Source organism: Rhagoletis pomonella, unplaced genomic scaffold (assembly GCF_013731165.1).
Source record: "Rhagoletis pomonella isolate Grant_MI unplaced genomic scaffold, Rhpom_1.0 Rhpom_scaffold_00860, whole genome shotgun sequence".
NCBI lineage: Eukaryota > Metazoa > Arthropoda > Insecta > Diptera > Tephritidae > Rhagoletis > Rhagoletis pomonella.
This window is the reverse complement of record NW_023459414.1, coordinates 39,048-59,529: the sequence shown is the minus strand read 5'-3', so window position 1 is coordinate 59,529 and position 20,482 is coordinate 39,048. Positions and strand designations below refer to the sequence as shown.

Genomic DNA, 20,482 nt, shown 5'->3' with positions numbered 1-20,482 from the left:
TTTTTTGAGAAACGAATTGGCGTATGCAGACGAAAGCTAAAGTGGAAACAAACCATTTTTGGAAAGTGAAGGCGGAATGATGATATACCTATTTTCTCAATACGAGATACCAATCGTAACGAAAATATTTCCAAACCAATTAGCAGGCCGAACTGAAATCAGCTTCAAACACAACATTTACTTACTAATTTCATACCGCTGACCGAGGCGTGGGAATCGACATACATACATAAATGTGTTAAAGTTCAGTTGAGAAGCCTAGGACTATTCAGATCATAACAATACTCGTATATAAATTGTTTTCCTTCCTACATTGAAAATCTAAAAGTTTAGTCAATTAATTTTATTGTTTTCAACTTCAAATTTTACAAGGCAATAAGTTGCAATTAGCTACAGTTAGTGGTGTATTTTTGGATTTTCGCTTTCAATTTGCTTACTCCACAGATTTTTAAGTATACTTGCGCGTAAGTAATAACTATCACACATTAATAGGCAATCGAATGGACCTTATTTATTTTTATGGATTCCATCATAGATTCCATCAGAACAACTATATACCTTAAATCCGGAAAATGAAACATGTTAAACGTTATGAAAACGTATAAATAGAGGAACTTACACAAATTCCTATGTACACATTTTGAACATAAATTGTTGGCATTCGTTTTTTTTTTTTGATAATTACACATGTATAAGTTTGTGCACATACATACACATATGTATCTACTATATAAAATGGTATTAAGTTAAAAATGTAGTTTTTTTTCACAAGTACAAAATGCCAAAAAGTTCAAATCGATAGTAAATAAAGGTTGGACACGAGTTAAATATTTCGCTTAATTAAGTGACTTTAGATATATATGTATATTCACATAGTTTACAACTCGTCTTTCGGAATACGTTCTTCATTCCGTTTATTAAGTATCTGGCTTTCTTCGGCTGAGCCATCGGCGTGTGGTTGTGGGTAGTTCCAACTTTGAATTTCAGCTGTACCGTAGATTTGGAAAACGCCATATGTTAATATCGCTATCGCCGATGAGACTCCAAAAACTGTGCGCCATTGTTCAATTGAACTCTTTAAATGAAAAAGAAGCAATGAATTAATTAAAGTATTTCCGAAAACGACAGTTGTATAGTTAGTCATCAAAAGCATACCTCGTTTGTGACAATTATACCCGAAACCAGCGGGGAAAGAAATGATGCGGACATATGAATTGTTTGGCAAAAAGCAAGAACCGGCCCTGCCAAATTCGGTGCAATGTCAACAATATTAGCCATAGCGCCAGCATACGAAGCTGTTATGAATGTAACTGCCACAAACCAAATTACTAATAGTAATACAATATTCGTATCAATGTAGCCAATCCAGTATATTAGAATGCCAGGAACGACTTGCGACATGGCAGTAAAAATCTTACGAACATTTGTAAGACTCATCCCATCATTTAGCATCAATTTGTCAGCCACATAGCAAAATATTACAGATGAAATATAAGAGCAAATAAATGGCATACCGGACAGAAACCCATTTGCTTTGTAATTGAACTTAAGCACGTTCTTCATAAAATTCGGTCCACACACAATGAATATATAATGAATCCAAATTCTTCCGAATGTCGTTATTCCAATCGCCCAGGCAGGCAAAGAAGTGAAAATTGATTTCCACGGCACATTCATGCCTAATGCTTCTTTTGCTTCAGAGCTTACATTAACTTCAATATATTCGATTTCTTCAGCAGAAATACGTGGATGTTCCTTGGGCGTGTTGAATGCTAGGTAGTACCATAGTATACACCATATCATACCTAACGATCCGGTTGTGTAAAAAACATATCGCCAGCCAAAGTTGTCGATTATAAAACCACAAAGAGGGTACGTTAAACCAATGCCTATGCTAAAACCCTGAAAGCTTGACATGAATCGTGAACGTTCGGCCAACGGAATCCAAAAGCCAACTATGGCATACATAGCCGGCCACGTCAATCCAGATGCAAAACCTTGAACTGACCTTAGTATTATCACAGCAGAATAGTGAAAATCTGCACCGAATGGAATGCAAAGGCTACATATTGCAGTGGCAAATTGAGACCAACCGAATACTTGTTTTGTGCCAAAGTATTGAGTGGCAATCCCACCAACAACCTGTGAGAGCACATAGCACCAGTAAAAGGAACTTACAATTACTGACCTCACCGAAGGTGACCAATTGTAGACGTCGTCGCTATCTGCAGTCTATAATGGGGCTAGAAAATATTTAGGTTAAATTATTTATGAAGAACAGTGTTACCGTTTTTGCGTTTATCACAGTTCTATTGGTCGCATCTCCGAAAAGCGTCTGATTGGTAAAATCAAGCTGCAATGAGCTATTCAGTGAAAGCAATGTAGCGTTACTGGAAATAGTTGTGTTTGATGAATTCAACTCATCAGGGGGACGCACCATTGCCACCAGGGCAAAGTTTATATCGTTGCGCATCATAAAAGAAACCAAAAAACCGGACCATGATAAAAAGTAAAGAACCAAACGTGCTGGTATTCGAGCTGTAAAAAATAATTAAATATATGTATATTAGGGCGGGTCGATTTGTAGGGGCCCAAAAAAATTAACAGAGGCACATCGCGATTATGATTATTTGAGCATTTCAAGCATTTTTGCCCAAGAAACCGTAAGTCTAAAATGAATTTCGAGCCAGCGATTTTTTCTATCTAGTTTTTTTTTTTTTTAAAGTGGCTCACCTGTTGAAACAGCTATATTGAAAACTAGCCAAATGTGTATCTGGGGGTTTTTGGGGTCGAGGAATCCATTTCTGGCATTAATTTTTTCTTTTGAGGGCCGCCAGAGGGCGACAATATTGTTGCGAAAATCCACGAAATTTGACTTTCTCATAATGCAATTTATTTTTTTAAATAGCCGAAAATGTTCAACGTTGAAAATTTTTTTTATTTTACATATTAAACACTGTCTGAAAATGAAAATGAAAACGCATGCTGTCACATATGTCATTTGTCATACAATATGTCGGTAAACAGTATTAGCAACATAATATTAAACAAGTAAGAAAGTCTAAGTTCGGGCGGAGCCGAACGTTAAATACCCGGCGCACGTATTAAATATATGTTTTTCACCTTTCCGAAAGCTACCGCTAGATGGTAAGCCGGGGTGTATCAATTTTGAGTAAATTAGCGTCCTTAAATTTCGAATTATTGAAGTTTCAAGCATTTCTGAAATTTACCGTTATATGAAAAGCGGCCGTAATTTTAGTCCCATTCCAATAATTTTCAACGTTTTTCTTTTATGTGGCAAGCACAATAAAAATACCAAGTTTGGTACAAATTGGTAGAACGGTTACCGATATACATATATGTGATCATAAGTGGGCGGTACCACGCCCATTTTCCAAAATTTTACCATAAACTTATTTCTTGGTAAAGAATTGTTGCAAGCATAAATTTTGAATAAATTAGCTTCCATATTTACTGATTTATCGAAGATTTTGTATTTCTCTAAATTACCGTTATATGGGATGTGGGCGTGGTTATTGTCCGATTTTTTAAATTTAAGGCCACTTAGTATGTTGTATCAAGGCCAACAACTGTGCCAAGTTTGGAAGAAATTGGTGCAGCGGTTACCAAGATATACACATGTAACCATAAGTGGGCGTGGCTACGCCCATTTTCCAAAAATTTATAATATTCTTATTTTTCGTCTAAAAATTATTGTAAATATCAATTTTGAGTGAATTATCTTCAGTAGTTACTAAAATATCGCAGTTTTCGTATTTCTGGAAATTACCGTTATATGGGATGTGGGCGTGGTTATTGTCTGATTTTTAAAATTTTCAGCCATTTAGTATGCTGTATCAAGGCCAACAACTGTGCCAAGTTTGGAAGAAATTGGTGCAGCGGTTACCAAGATATTCACATGTAACCATAAGTGGGCGTAGCTACGCCCATTTTCCAAAAATTTATAATATTCTTATTTTTCGTCTAAAAATTATTGTAAATATCAATTTCGAGTGAATTATCTTCAGTAGTTACTAAAATATCGCAGTTTTCGTATTTCTGGAAATTACCGTTATATGGGAAGTAGGCGTGGTTACAGTCCGATTTCGCCCATTTTCAATACCAACCTACCTTGGATTAAGGGAAATCTACATACCAAATTTCGTTGAGATATCTCAATTTTTGCTCGAGTTATCGTGTACACGGACGGACGGACAGACAGACATGGCTTAATCGATTTCTTTTTTCATCCTGATCATTTATGTATACATTAGTCTATATCTATCTCGATTCGTTTTGGCTGTTACAAACAACCGTTATGTGAACAAAATTAATATACCCTTGTGCACAAGTGCGCTCGAGTATAAAAAAATACGTTATACGTATTTAAAAACTGAAACATTAGAAATTGCATGTTTTTTTTCATTTACATTTAATATGTTTTTATCTTTTAAGTTGAATTTTTGAATAAAGAAAATTATATTAAAATAAGAAAAAAATTTGTTTTGTAAAATTCAGAGAACAAATGAAAAAACAACGAATTTTTTGTCTTAAATTGAATAAAATCGATATAAGTTGTGCATGAATATACCTCCCTTCCCCCTAATTTTCAACGCTGAATATTTTAGGCTATTTAGAAATTGAAATTGCATTATGAGAAAGTCAAATTTCGTGGATTTTCGCAAAAAATGTTGTCGATTTTCGAAAAAAAGGCGTTAAAATCCAAAATAAGTACGGACGCGGCCTCTGGCGGCCCTCAAAAGAAAAAATTAATGCCAGAAATGGATTCCTCGACCCCAAAAACCCCCAGATACACATTTTGGTTAGTTTTCAATACAGCTGTTTCAATAGGTGAGCCACTTTTTGGGGAAAAAACTTGATAGAAAAAATCTTTGGCACGAAATTTATTTTAGACCTATGGTTTCTTGGGCAAACATGCTTGAAATATCCCAAATAACCATAATCGCGATGTGCCTTTGATGCAAAAAATTTTACCCGCCCTAACGTATATGTATGTATGCATTAAACATGGCAAAAATACAATAAATTGTCAACAGAATAAGATTAATGGAAAGTGAAATATCGCAGTTGCCTAGTCTGAGGGTACATATGTATGTATGTCGACATTCAGTTTTTAAATCCATTTTCTCTGCGTCTGTGAATATAAATTTTTGAAATATCAAACGGTGGGTATTAATGGAGTCCCCCCGCTCCACACATCTTTGATCTGGTTTTTAATATGTCCGACTAGCCGCTTTCTGTATAGTTTAACAAGATTTGTCTTACATTTACAAAAGGAATGAAGCGAACGTACATACAGTTGTGGTCTGCTGATTAAGTTAAGTGACATTTTGACTAGTTTTGGCTTATTTTGGCTATTTTTCTTTTGATGTTTATAACTTTTTTATACAAGTCTAGCACATTACATAACCAGCACCCCACATATCCACATTTCAAACATCGTAACTTTACCCTACTAAAATTTAATGGGTTATAAAACTGCGTACCTAAAACATTAAATAACAATAATGGCCCTTATTATGAGTTGCATTCGATCTTCGATAACCAGCGTGAAATTCGTATTATGAGCTATGCAACAGGGTCGAAATTTTCGTTGAATATCGAATTTTCTGTCGAACAGAATTTTGCTTTCGATCGTGTTGCGAAGTGGTATGAAATTGTGAAAAATTTATGATTTTGCATTTGTTTTCTTACTTGTTGGCGGCTAGACACTAATTTAAAAAAAAAAAATTTATTAACTACATGCAGTTCTAACGTCGTGAATACTAAACACAAGCTCGAAATGCTGGTTTTACTTGTTGATAGTTTTAAAATATTTTAAATAGATTTGGCTCACAAACGCCTCTTTAGATAGTCAGAAGTTTTTAATAAATCTGTAGGCAAATTTCTTAAATATATTTTATGTCAAAATATATTCGAAAGACTACACTTAAACCCTCTAAAACATTTTCTACTCCTGGCCAGTATACCAAGCTCTCATCCTCCGACGAATCGTTGAACCAGAACTCCGTTGTACTCATTTTTACCAAGTTTTTATAAACTCGCTTCCTTTTTCATTTCATTTTAATTTGCACAAATTTACATAAATATGTATAAGTACACTTTTTAGTTAGCTCGATTTGTAAACAAAGCTTCTCAGCGGTGAAAAATATACTATTGTGAACAGCATAACGAGCGAAATTCAAAATAGCGCTATAATTCATCGAATGAGCGTCATAATACCAAATGCAAATTCGTTCGACCAGCACTTTCGACCACAGTCGAAGATCGAATGCAACTCATAATAGGGGTCAATAATAATAATAGATTGGCGTTTACACATATGTTAGTGTTTGGCCGAGCTTCTCATCCGATTTGTGGCGTGCGCCTTGATGTTGTCACATAAAGGGGAGGGACCTACAGTTTTACGCCGACTCCGAACGGCGATTGTGTTCTTATGAGAAGCTGTTTTTCATGGCAGAAATACACTCGGAGGTTTGCCATTAGCTGCCGCGGGGCGACGGCTGTTAAGAAAAAAACCTTTTTGCTACATTTTTTTGCGATGTTGCTTTGACCAGCACAGTTGCTTACCACTACACCACAGCATTAAATAGAAAAAAGAAAAATAACCAAAACTGGTAAAGTGTCACTTAACCTAATCAGCTGACCACAAGGGTGTATATGGAAGAAATTTTATTTTTCACTACTTTATCTGTTTTTGTAGTTTTTGCTTTTCTGTTTTCCAACTATAATGAAAATATTTTCAGGGATTTGTTTTAAATTTCGTATATGACGAATCAAAACCTATTTTTATTCACTGACTCTCAAATGAGATCGGTGAAACAGTAACCGTCGGTGCGCTACCAACATATTGCTCAGTGTTCATTGCGGAAGCAGTTAAATTTGCCTCCAATACAGGATCTAAATACGTTATATGTACCGATAGCAAATCTACGATTGAAGCTCTCATAAACGGAAATACAGGAGGATTACTGATTGAACGCATACGGATGTATCTTTCTGAAAGCAATGGCAAAATACAAATAATGTAGGTACCGGGTCACGTTGGAATCAACGCTGACGAAAAAGCAAAATTATTTTCAAACCAACCTCTGCATCTATTTGACCATGTCACGGCACTAGACATCCGAAAATTAGCTCTCTCTTTTATCCATACAAGATGTGAAAATGAATGGACAAGTTATCAGCACACTTACAAGTCCTTTAACCCTAAGTGCACTAAACCTACATACTCACCAGACTATACTTGCCGAAAGCTAAGGATATTTGTACGTTGTAGGCTAGGCCACACGATAATGACGCATAGTCATCTCCACAAAGGCTCCACCAAACCCTGCTTATTCTGCAACTCACCATCGTTAACAGTAACTCACACCTTTATTTTTAATATTTTTATTGAGCTTTGTACCACGATTGTTTATTAGGAAAAATTACAAAAGCAACAAAGTCTAAGCGGTAGAAGTTATAGCAGCTATTTCACCACATCTCCTCATCAGACTTCTTTTTCTCTAGACTTCTCATCAGCGACAAGTGTTCTGGACTCAAACACAACAGAAAAATAGTTTTCGGAAACACTGTGCCTACCAACTACCTCAAATGGATGCATTTATAAATATATGTAGTTAATATCTATGAATTCTTAACTAGCTCCTAAATTCAACAAAAGCAGCCAGTGCTTTTAACTTCAGTGCAATAACTATTTATATGTAGTTTTTTGTCTCTTAAATAAAAAAAATAATAAAAAAAAAATTAACGAATACCAGCATATTACCAAAATATCAGAATGTACCTCACTGCAAGTGTCGTGTCAAGTGCAAAAGGCGTTGCATAAAATTTGGACTCGTATTAAAAGGGGAGAACTTGGCAGCACTGGAAAGTTTTCGACAATTTTTGTTGCCTACTTATTTTAAAACGACAGCAGACAGGTCAATGTTGTCGAGTTGTGCATATTAGCATAATTTTTCGATTTTAAATAGTTTAGAAAAGATAATATTACAATTCCAAAAACTTTAAAGCGAGAGTTTAAAAATGTGTGAGAAATTTAAATTTTTAACCGCATAACCGTACTTTGTTGAACGTGATTCTTATCGAAACTTACCATTAAGTTGAAAGCAAAAGTTAGTTTCCCTTTCATTTCGACTCTCTTCTGCGGAACCATCAACAGTTGAATCCTGGGCGATAGTATAGCATTTCGATGCATGATCTTCTGAATGTGATGAGTACATTATTGCGTTATCCGACTTAGCACCAAATTGAAGAGAAAAATTTTGTCGAATAGCCTTTGGAATGCGTGCAGTCATGTACATGTATATATATACTATATACAATATTAAATATAAAATGTAATTCGTGTTATCATTGAATGTTGATAAAGAGGTCTGATTATTCGTCGAAGCGTTGTTGTACATATAAAGCTAAAATTTCTTGTCATACTACATTGTAATACATATATATCAGGTACAATGTTTGCCTTTGTACAACGCCTGCAAAAATAAAAAAAATAAAAAAACAGTAAATATGCATTGTCTTTATACACATATAGTTATTTTTTTAACAATAATTAATTCTTCATCCAGAGAGGCTTAATGGAATTCGAAATACATACATACATACATTTGTCCACAAAATAATAGGAGTCTTTTGTTTATTTACTATTTATTATTTGTTTATTATTTTTTTATAAAAGTCTATACAATAGACTATATAAATTCAGATATCAAACTTTGTACAAGAATTATAAAAATTTCACAAATTTTCACCCAAATTTCACACTTTTTAATCAGAATATTTAGAAAAAAATTTTGGTATGCAGTTTTGTAGCCCATTTATTTCTAGTACATTTAATAAAATGCAAGTTTCAAGTTGCTAAAAAATCCCGTTGATTTAAAAGGATTTTTTTGTTGAAGATGTTTCACATTTTTTCCATACAAAGCATGTTCGATAATTTTCTTTTTATAGGACACTGCTAGCAAAAAATGCCAAAAATCAACGGAATGGGCTACCAAATTGCATACCAAACTTTTTTCTAAAGATTCTGATTAAAACGTTTCTAATTTTGGGTGAAAATTTGCGAAATTTTTATAATTTATGTACAAAGTTTTAAATCTGGATTTATATCGTGTTTTTTTTGTATAACCGGCAAGACTTATATAAAAAAATAATAAACATTAAATAAACAAAATACAAATAGAAAAAACTGGTCAAAATATCGCACCCCTATTATTTTGTGGGCAACTGTATGTATACACACGGCGGCAGATTTCTTTCGAAAGTAAATTCATCATTTTTTATTATCCACCACAGTAAGAAGTAAATATATCCACATAATGTGTACATTTGTAATGGAGAAGTAATCAGTTCAGAACTACCAAGACCGAATGCAAAAAGAAAATCATATGACCAATGCGCATGGTTTGATATAAAAGCTATTTTTAATATGTGACCTGGTCTACGGAAAGGGAGGTTAGGTGTCAAAAAAATCAATTTTCACTTTTTGGTTGATTCGGATGGAAGATGAGATGATTTTCACTTTTAACAGCTTTTTCACAGAAAACTTTTTTCTCACGTAAGCTCCCTTTTCGTAGACCAGGTCACATATATAATTATTATTTAATATTAACGTATCTTAAAGTAGTAGTGTAGCGTTAACGAGTTGTTTTTATGTTATAGTCAACTTCATTAGCCTCAAAAACTTCCACCAAAGTCATTCACTCAACGACCATTATTTTCAACCGCTTAAAAGATCCCAGCAAGGAACTTTACCACAGGCGAATACAAATTTTGTGGAAGGCAGCTCGATTAATTAACCCTTCTTATATTTCTTATGTTAATGTTTAAGAAATACACATCTCACATCTTCAATTTTTACCTGGCATATCCTGGATTTTAAGGATTTCGCAAAATTATTGTTTTAAAATGTATATTTATGAGGTTGGTAGCTTTACGAAAAGTAAAATCTAAATGCAAAAACTTAAAATTTTTATTATGTTCTTTCATGTTTTTTATTTGATATTTTCAACCTCTTAAAATCACTGAAATCTGCTGTATATTTAATACTTGGTACTAGCAAATGTTTTGACCCCTATTATGAGTTGCATTCGCTCTTCGACTGTAGTCGAAAGTGCTTATCGAAGGAATTTTCATTTGGTAGTATTATGGCACTATGGAAGAAATTAGTACAACGGAGTTCTGGTTCAACGATTCGTCAGAGATCGTGCCAACAGAGTATTGGGATTTTCTTTCATAAGTAAAACCAGACTTTCGAGCTTGTGTTTAGTATTCACGGCGTTGGAACTGCATGAAATTAATAAAATTGTTTAAAATTTGTGTCTAGCCGCCATAAAGTAAAAAACCTATATAACTCCGATGGAAAAACGGTCCCATTTCTTTTTTTTTTTTATGGAGAGTGATGTACCCTTATATACACAACATCACTTTTTGTTTCATATCAATATTTTATTGTTATATTTTCTTTAGCTTAAACAGCATAAATATATTGAAATTTGGAAAAGGTGGGAAATCTTCACTGATTAAAGTTGGTTTAACCTTAAAACCGGTCTTTGGAAAGAAATCATTGTTATACTTCTTTCGATTGAAGCCATATTGTAATACTTTATAACAAAAAAACTCTATTGGTTTTGAGCAGGTGGCAACCCCCTTCAATTATTTGCAAAACACCTCATTCGTTTGTCACCCATATTGTAATACTTCATTTAGGTTATTAATAAAATTGAATTTGACCTTAAAACCAGGTGGAAATGCTTTTACAAATGTTTTGGAGATAAAGATTTTTTAAAACGTTGGCATGCATACTTTAAAACTTCCTTGAAGTTATAATTTAACATAGTATTTTAAATTTGCTGCAGGTGGCAACTCTCTTAAAAAAATATGCTAAACGTTAATGCAGGCCATAAGCTATCTGTATCGAGCTACACAAGCTTTCACATTAATAATATTGATTGATTTTAGATCACTAAGCTGGTGGAAATCCTTGTTTATCGTTTGATACCCATATTCGAATCTTTTATTTAAATAGTTAAAGGGTGGCAGCACCCTTTAAAACCATTTTTTATAAATTAAGCTTTCTTAAACCTCTGCACTTTGATACCGATTTTAAAATATTTCGTATAATTGGTTAATTAAATTGATTTTACATTTTGGCAAACTTCTTAAGGATTTTTTTCGAAATAAATCGATGTTTATTGCTATAGTGTCTAGCCGCCAAAAAGTAAGAAAACAAACGCAAAATAAAACATTTTTCACAATTTTCTAACACTTCGCTACACCAACGAAAGCAAAATTCTGTTCGACAGAAAATTCTATACTCAACGAAAATTTCGACACGCTTGCATAGCTCATAATACGAATTTCACTTTCGGCCTTCGATAGCCAGAGAATGAAGTTGCAAGATTTTACCCGAACTTCTGGTAAAATCATGAAAAGTGTCAAGCAATCACTGGTTGACGTTTTTACAAGAAAAATGGTTTTTTCCCGTACTTTTTGTTGTTACTCACTTTTTACTCTCACTTCAGAGAGTACTTTTGCTGTTTGACCGTTTTACAGGATTTTTCACGAAAAGTATTGGATCAGAGCTATTATGAGTTGCATTCGATCTTCGCTGGTTATCGAAGATTGAGTGTGAAATTCGTATTATGAGCTATGCAACAAAGTCGAAATTTTCGTTAAGTATCGAATTTTTTGGTCTAACAGAATTTTGCTTTCAATGCTGTAGCGAAGTGTTAGGAAATTGTGAAAAATGTATGATTTTGCATTTGTTTTCTTATTTTTTGGCGGCTAGACACTATTTATAAACAATTTTGATTAACTTCATGCAGGTCTAACGTCGTGAATACTAAACACAAGCTCGAAAGGCTGGTTTCATTTATGCAAGAAAATTTCAATACTCAGTTGGCACGATCTCTGTTAACAAAATCGTAGAGCTGTTGATAAACTAAACAAAATTTAAATAGATTCGGCTCGAGAGCATTGCTGCAGCAGGTTTTGTGTAGCGGACAGGAGGTCTACAAACGCCTCTTTAGACAGTCGGAAGTTTTTAATAAATCTGCAGACAAATTTCCTAAATATATTGTATATCAAAATATATTCGAAAGACTACACTTAAACGTTTTCTACTCCTGGGGGCCAATGCCTCTTCTGTGAAAACGTGAAGTGAAAACATTTTTCATCACTTCACATAAAATACAATTCTCTTTTCAAATAAAAATAAATTAATTTGTCAAAAAGTTTTCACTGGGAAAACTTTTTTCACACAGTTTTGTGGCAAGGAAAAAGGAAAATTGGACATTTTTCTCAAAAACCATCATCTTGTGATAAAGAATATCATTGTGTTGAACTCACAATAATTTACCAAATACTTACGTGCCATACGTTAATGGAAAAGCCTTTAATGATCGAGAATCGCTTAAAATGATATAACGAAATGATAAAATAAGCAAATGATATTCTCACTGACATTGAAATTTACATTTTCACAGTTTCATAGATCCACAATTGGCCCCCTAGCCAGTTTACTTAGCTCTCATACTCTGTCTAATCGTTGAACCAGAACTCCGTTGTACTTATTTTTACCAAGTTTTTATAAACTAGCTTTATCTTATACTTCATTTTAATTTGCACAAATTTACACTATTTAGTTCGGAAAGCTTCTCAGCGGTCAAATATATCCTATTGTGAACAACCCAAACGAGCGAAATTCGACCAGCACTTTCGACCACAGTCGAAGATCGAATGCAATTTTTAACAGAGGCCATAGTGAAAACGAGTGAATATTTTTTAGAACTTTTTTATTTATCGTATAACAAAATGACTAAATCTTATAAATATTGTAACGGCTGACTTCCAAAACGTACCATATACATTGCATATTTTGAATATCCAATATTGCAATGAACAAGCTTTAATTATGTTTTACGTGTGTGTAATCAAATTTTGCAACGAATTTTTAACCAACTTATCGATGAGCTAGAAACTTGAAACTTTAAACCAAGGCGAACTAATATAAGGTGATAGCAGGAGTACAAAAACAAAAATTTACTTGTATTTTGTTTTTGCTTTGGCGGCATAAACTGTCAAAATCTGTAAGAGTGTGTGTAGAAATTCAAACAAAATTTTTCAATTTGATATCAGAAGCCGTGCGGCGAAACACATACACAAAATCAGCTGAGCTAGTAACACCACCTTATATTAATTCGCCTTGCTTTAAACTTAGCTCAGAACCCGATGACAATGCAACGTAAAAGAAGAATCAGTCCGCTAGGTGACGCCGTTGACGAGATATTTGAAAGATATTTGATGTGGTTCATATTTGGAATGTACATACTTATATTACCTACATGAAAAGGAATTTTTCGGTATTTTGTGAACGCAGCACATAAATATTCAGTTGTAACGTCACACATTTGTTCAATATTTTTCCATAACTTTGTACTTTGTGCTCGGGACGTTTAACCCGCAAAATTTGTTGCCAACATTCCTAGGCAGGGAAACATGATGGAAATATGCGACTACTTTTGAAGAACGAGGGCTATTCAGGGATTATTTTCAGACTCTGATTTCGGCCACGCAAAATGCAGTGAATAGCATCGATAACGAGCTGAATGCAAAGCGTACCTTCGAAGGGTTCCGCTTCCCTTCCATCTTTGAGAACTTCTTTACTTTTACAAGATTTTCAAAGCAGCCTTCTTGAGTATGTCATGTTTAAGATATATCTCTCATACACACGGTGGGCAGGAAGCGAAGATAGGTTGCATAAAAATGTCGACAAAATCTGAAAGCAGGGTTGTATTTGTTGATATCTTAAGGTTAAGAATCCGCTTAAATTGAAATCCTAGCTGCTCCTGTTTTAAAGATATCCACATTTTATATACTTCTGATAGGAGGAAGAGGAAGGCGTACTCTCGATAATTAGAGCATATTTATACGAAAAGAAATCTCATACAAATCTGTTCCCCTTTTTTAACTCACTAAAACGGATCAAATCAATGTGAAACATTTTCATTTTTTCCTACCGAAAGAATAATTGATCGAGATTTATTGGGCGCTACCGGTATACAACTTAAATAAAACACCACAATTACCTTTTTCTGTACCGTGAACTTTCTCATTACAAACACTTTCAATATCGCAATATATGTATGTATGTATACAATATTGTACGCTATATAATACGGTAGTAATTTTTTATTAAAGGTTTGTTGCTATAAGCAAGTAGCGCAGGCAAGTCGCACTGCGCTTGTGCAAGAAATAAAAATGCTCTAACTTAGGCCAACGGTACTCCTCATAATAAGTAAATAAATTCAAAGCTTGTATGAGATTTATTTTGGTATTTATGTACTCTTCTGTCAGGAAATAATGACTATTGTACATCCAGAACACAAATGCGATCATAAAGAAAATCGCATGAAAGTATGCGCTTTATGTGTAGGGCTGCCAGACGTCCCGGTTTTCCCGGACATGTCCCGGTTTTAGACTATTTGTCCCGGTGTCCCAGTCCAACCTTAAAATGTCCCGGGTTTCATTTAAGTGTCCCGGTTTTCGATTTGATTGCACAAATTTTGCTTAAAAATGACTACGCTGAGAGAAAAAACGCGTTGTAATATTAAGAAAAATTGTATGAATTTACTCGGGGAAATAACGCATAGTAAACATGAATATTTTTTATTTGATTATCGTTTTGAAATGTTCGTACTTAAAAACAATACTTTCATACAACGCACACGTGGTGTTGAATCAAACTGAACATTTGAATGCACATTTACATGTCTGGCTGTAGCTGAGGGCACGAAGATGCTTGCCACAATTTGCTAATTTCCAGAGCGTCAGGGTTCAAATCCCATTAAAGACAGCATGGAATTTAAATAAATTTTTTTTTTAACTTAATTATGAAAAAGCATCCGTTAAGTGCAAAGCGCTTCATTTTATTATTGGCGTATTTCAATTGAATATTTCTATACTAAATACTAAAATTTGTATACTTAAATTATTACGAGTTGGGTTGGTGCTCTTTCATATGCGATTTTTTTTTTTTAATGTAGCACGTTTTGCATAAGCAATAGTTGATGATTAATATAAGTATGTACCTAAATACGTTAAAATGACATGCACAGAGTTTTACAATTATAGCAAAAGCCAGAAGTTTTGAAACAAGCTCACAGCAACGAAACAATTGACTGATATTTTAATGTTACCTTGTATTTATTTATTTTTTTTCGTGAAACCTAGATTACTTATAAGTACCGTGCCGTACAAAATTATTGGCTCGGAGACACTTTCATCTGATCACAATTTCTAATCAGATCTTTTAGAAAAATGTTTAAAATGTAGCTTTTGAGCCAATTAGTAATGTGCAAGTCTGAAGTTACCAGAAAATTTCGTTGATTTTTTGCAATTATTTATTTTTTGCTGACAGTGTCTTCCACATACAAAAAAATGTCGAACATAGTTTGTATGGAAGAAACTCTCAGTAAAAACAATACCAAATATATTGCCTCGTTCAAAGCCATGAGCAAAATCGTGAATACATGGTTTTCCGCAAAACAAGCGGATCTTAGTAATTTTGATAAAAATCTTAACGAACTCCGCACAGCTTTGAAAAGTACTGGAATTTCTCAAACTGTCAAAATCCATTTTATCCTTAAACATTTAAAGCAATCTATTTCATTCTTGAATAACGATGGTTTAGGATTATGGTCCGAGCAGGCCGGGAAGTCAGTTCGTAGGGAATTCATTAAATTCTGGGATAGATTCAAAATAAATATGATTGATAAACCAACTTTTGTGAGTCGCCTGAAGAAAACTGTAATGACATTTTCATTCCAGCATATATAAAAACTTAACTAAATAATAAAATATTTAAATACTAAAATGTGTGACTATATTATATGGTAAGCCAACAAAAAAAAATAAAAGGAAACAAAAAACCCATATATAAAAAAATAAAGCAAGAAAAAAATATAAAAAAAATAAAACCAAAAAAAGAACAAAGAGGTGCAAAGTAAGTTGCCTCTACGTGGTGCGCCTTGGAAACGATTGAAACCTGCTAAAAACTTACATAAACTTATATTTTCACATAATATATATACACACATTTACTCACACATACATTGTTGAATATTTAATGCACAAAGATGTTTTTCTCTTTCGCAAAAGTTGGTCCTATCATAACTATGTAAAATCTTGATATCTTTAAAACAGGAGCAGCTAGGATTTCAATTCAAAGGGATTCTTAACCTAAAAATATCAACAAATACAACCCTGCTTTCAGTTTTTGTCGACATTTTTATGCAACCTATCTTTGCTTCCTGCCCACCGTGTACAATCAGCAATAATTTGTTGGCGTTGTTTGGGCCAATTAATATCTTCTATTCACAAAATTTTAAAATTGCCTCCACATCACGCACTGGACAGGTAATAGTACCCCAGAAAAAACAGCAAGCTGTGTGTGTTTTGTTATTGGTTTTGGAATCCATATATGGAAACAAAGTTTGAAATTTTAGAGTAAAATTTAAACAAAAATGACAATTTAAAGACGAAAATAAATTTCGTCTTTTTTGCAGGACAATCGACGAAGAGAGGACTGTCCCATATAATACAGGGAGGATGGTCACCGAACCGATACGTGGCGCAGGAGTCGAGCATTTGGAAAACCCGTCTTTATGGTCCGATTTGTCTCATATATAGAAGGTATATTACTAAAATGGAAGAAATAAAAGGCGCTGGCCCAATGCAGGCTTGCTTTGCACGCCTTGCTTACTTTAATTTGCTTTGATTTACTTCAAAAACTCGGTTGGCCAAATGGCGGCTTGGAACGCTGTCAAAGCAACCAGCTGTGTAGTTAAAAAGTCAAGGTCTGTTTCCTTACACTAAGAATAATTTTGCCATAAAATTCCAAAAAAAAAAGAAAAATAAATACAAAACAATCTTTTCAGATTTATTTTTAAATGAATGTGAATTAATATTTGCATTTCTAAAGAATGATAATAATTATACATACATATATTAAAAACAACAAACTCAAAAAAAAATCGATTTTTCAAGAGAAGACTTACCAGTAGTTTGACATCATAAATATCGCCAGCTTTGTGTGAAAAGTTGATAAGTCTACATTTTATGAAGCCTCAAATTTTGATATAGAAAGTAAGAAAAATTAAGGATTAAGGTACTTGTTTTATTTTTTTCCGTTTATATTCAATAAAAGATAAATTTTATAAGTCCAAAAGAGGCCCCGAATATGCAATAAGGCCAACAAAATACGAAATTTTTTAACAGAGATCGAATCCTTCTGATTTGTATGGAGTTTTGCTTTGCTTTAAACACGCAAAATGTTGTATTCAAAGTCCCTGTAAAATTTGTAAAAATGGACTTAGCAACTTTTCACTTTAAGCCAACGAAATGTTAAATATAAATATGGAAATATAGATTACTTTTTATTAAACTTTGAATTACTAATATTATACATATATTTTTTTACATCACGTAAGAAAATTTTTGTACATAAAAAGGTACAGCAGTTTGTTTGAATTGATTTAGAACGGGAACATATCTTTTTGTCAAAAGGCTATGAAACGCTTTCAAATAAAACATTTACCTATTTGAAACTTTGAGGCGCTTAAAGCAAGTGAAGCAAATCTGCCATTTGGCCACCCTTCATACGTTTTAGTATATTTCAAATAACTTTTGACAGTACTGAAAGCGAAGCAAGCAAAGCAAGCCTGCATTGGGCCAGCGCCTTAACTCCACAAAAGACTTTAGCTGTTAGGTGGTGCGGGGGCGATTTTTTATGTACCACTAATAAAATCTTGTCTTTGAAAAAATTATTTTTAAAATGTTTCTTTATGCTATATTTTTTGCTAGATTTTTTATAAAAGTATAGTGTATGATTTAAGACATCCTGGCAAATCATAAATTCAAATTTTACGTGCCTTTTTGGCCAAATCAAACTAGGAAATTATTATGCTAGAACTAAATGGACAATATAACTGCATGCTTTAAAATTTTCCAAAAATTCTTAAAAAAAAATTTTAAATTTTGATTAGAATCATGAACTACATTTTTTATAAAAAACTAGCAGACCGGGCGAACTTCGTCCCACCCAAAATGAATTTTATGTATTGAAACATTTTGGTCCAACATTTTCACCAACAGTTCACGTTCATGATTTTCAGTGACGCACAGTGACGATTGTCATCGATTTTTTGTTACTTGGATATTACTATCGATTTTGTTATCGTAGAGTATAAAAATAAAAATTAAGATAAAGGAAAACAGAATAGTTTAAATATAATTAATTACAGTTAATATAGTTTAAATATAAAAAAATTACAAAAAATATAACCTTAAGCAAAAGCAGATGTATGTATGTATATTGGTTATGAGACAAAATATACAGTGACGAGCAAAACTGTAACATGGTGTGACCCTTTTTATTTCAGCCACCCCTATCTTTCCAAGTTCTAATGACTTTCATACTTTTGTTGTATATTCTTATTGGTACACCCCTACTCCCTCTCTCACAAAGATTTGAAGTCAATCCGACAACAATAATAAAACCAGCAGGCAAAAATGTAAATTAAGGCAAATGTTACAGTTTTGCTCTCACCCTCAGTTTTGCATTTTACAGTTATCTTTTCATTAGTTGGAAGTCAGATGACATTTTTCTGTATTGTAATTTATTCAAGAAGTGATTACCAGTAAATAATATGGTTAATCAGGAAACAAATGTAAATAACATATTTACTGCCGAAACGCGGGACCGTAGGAAAAGTGGCAAAAAATTGTGGAGTTCGCCGTAAGAAAATGTTAAGACTGAGAAAAAATATAGCCTAAAATGTTATTAAGGACAAAGGAAGTCTGCCAAAAAATAATGCGGTCCGATATCTTGTGAACTTAGTAGCAAGTAGCGATGAAGCCCCTATTACAGAAGCGCTTAAAGTATTAAAATTGAATGCAAATCAGTAGACAGTGAGGCGAAGAATTGTCAAATTAACCACAAAGCCATAATAAAGAAGAAAAACCCATTTTGATCAAAATACATGTGCGAGAGTGGTAGCATTTTGCCGAATCGCACGAAAACCGGACCGTTGCCTATTGGGATATGTTGGGCCTTACAGAATGCAATAAAAAAACAAATTTTTAAGATTTAATTGAAGGTTAGTTGGTCTGACAAGACTAATTTAATCGCTTTCAATCAGATGGCCGGGCATGGTATTGGATCAAAGACCCAAATTAAGCCTAAGTGCATCATGTAGGGCAAACTGTGAATCACAGTGGTCGGTCAGTAATAGTTTGGGGTTGTATTTCAAAAATATTGTTGGTCCGTTAGTACGCATTATGCGTAAGGAACAGTATCTGTTCATACTTCAACAAAATTTGCAAGATGTAGGCGAAAATGAGAGTTTCTGCTAAAAAATCACCCAAAACATACTGCATATGTTCGCAAAGACTGGGTGCAAAATCAATCCGCGGATATGAATCTCGTCGAAAATTTGCGAAATCAACTAAAAGCGCAGCTTACTAAGTATCCAAGTTCGTCCAATGGAGTACATGAGCTATGAAAGCAAACCAAGGATATATGGGAGGCTATACCTCCAGAATTTTTACAGAGATAAAAATAAGGTATGCCAAATTGCATCCAGGAACTAAAAATAGCAAAACTATGCTGAACATTGTGTTAACAATTCTTTTTTTTCGTGAAAATTGTCAAAAAGTTATTAAAAATACATAAGTGCAAAACTGTAACATATGGCTTAATTTACATTTTTGTCTGCTGGTTTTTTTATTATTGTTGTATTGGCTTCAATTGGTTATGAGAGATGAAGTACAGGTGTACCAATAAGAATATACAACAAAAGTATGAATGTCGTTAGAACTTGGAAAGATAGCGGTGGCTGAAATAAAAAGTGTCACACCATGTTACAGTTTTGCTCGTCACTGTATATGTAACGTAAGTTTCACTTCTCCAGTTTGGCCCAGGCGCACTTACTTTTTTTTTGTCTCACCCCCCTATAATGAATTTTGCAAGTGTATCGCATGAAATCAGTTCTCGTTTTATCGTTTTAATACGTCCGATAGATGTATTGTTGTGAATGGCTGTGGTTTTTCTTCACTTTTTATTGTGAACCAGCACATATAAGCTACGCTAAATAACGGATTTCATACGACAACATCGATTCGTAATAGAGAATAACGTATTACAAGCGTTTATCGTGCATCGAACGAATTAATAATTGTTTTGGTGCGCGCATAGATATTTAAAAATATAGGGTTTGATGCCAACCGGGGTTTCTCAGTACATATATATTTCATGTGAATTATACTTTGAAAGTGCCAATTTAGCCAAGGAAAAAGCAAAGCAGAATACTTAAACCAGCACTTCCAGCTGATATTGGCCTGGTTTTCGCACGACTGTTCCTGTTTCATCTTTTCTTTTTAGGAAATTCTTACC

General features: G+C 33.6%; 1 protein-coding gene across 1 annotated transcript in view; it reads right to left on the bottom strand.

Annotated features, from left to right (window-relative positions):
• Positions 1-328: 328 nt before the first annotated feature.
• LOC118751623 (sialin-like) overlaps positions 329-20,482 on the bottom strand; it is a 38,317-nt gene continuing 18,163 nt past the window's right edge. The window contains exons 2-5 of the mRNA XM_036486441.1: positions 8,120-8,504; positions 2,288-2,538; positions 1,156-2,232; positions 329-1,075 (exon numbers count right to left, since the gene is read on the bottom strand). Of these exons, the coding sequence (XP_036342334.1) occupies positions 878-1,075; positions 1,156-2,232; positions 2,288-2,538; positions 8,120-8,429 (1,836 nt within the window). The 5' untranslated portion in view covers positions 8,430-8,504 and the 3' untranslated portion in view covers positions 329-877. The remainder of the gene's footprint in view (positions 1,076-1,155; positions 2,233-2,287; positions 2,539-8,119; positions 8,505-20,482) is intronic.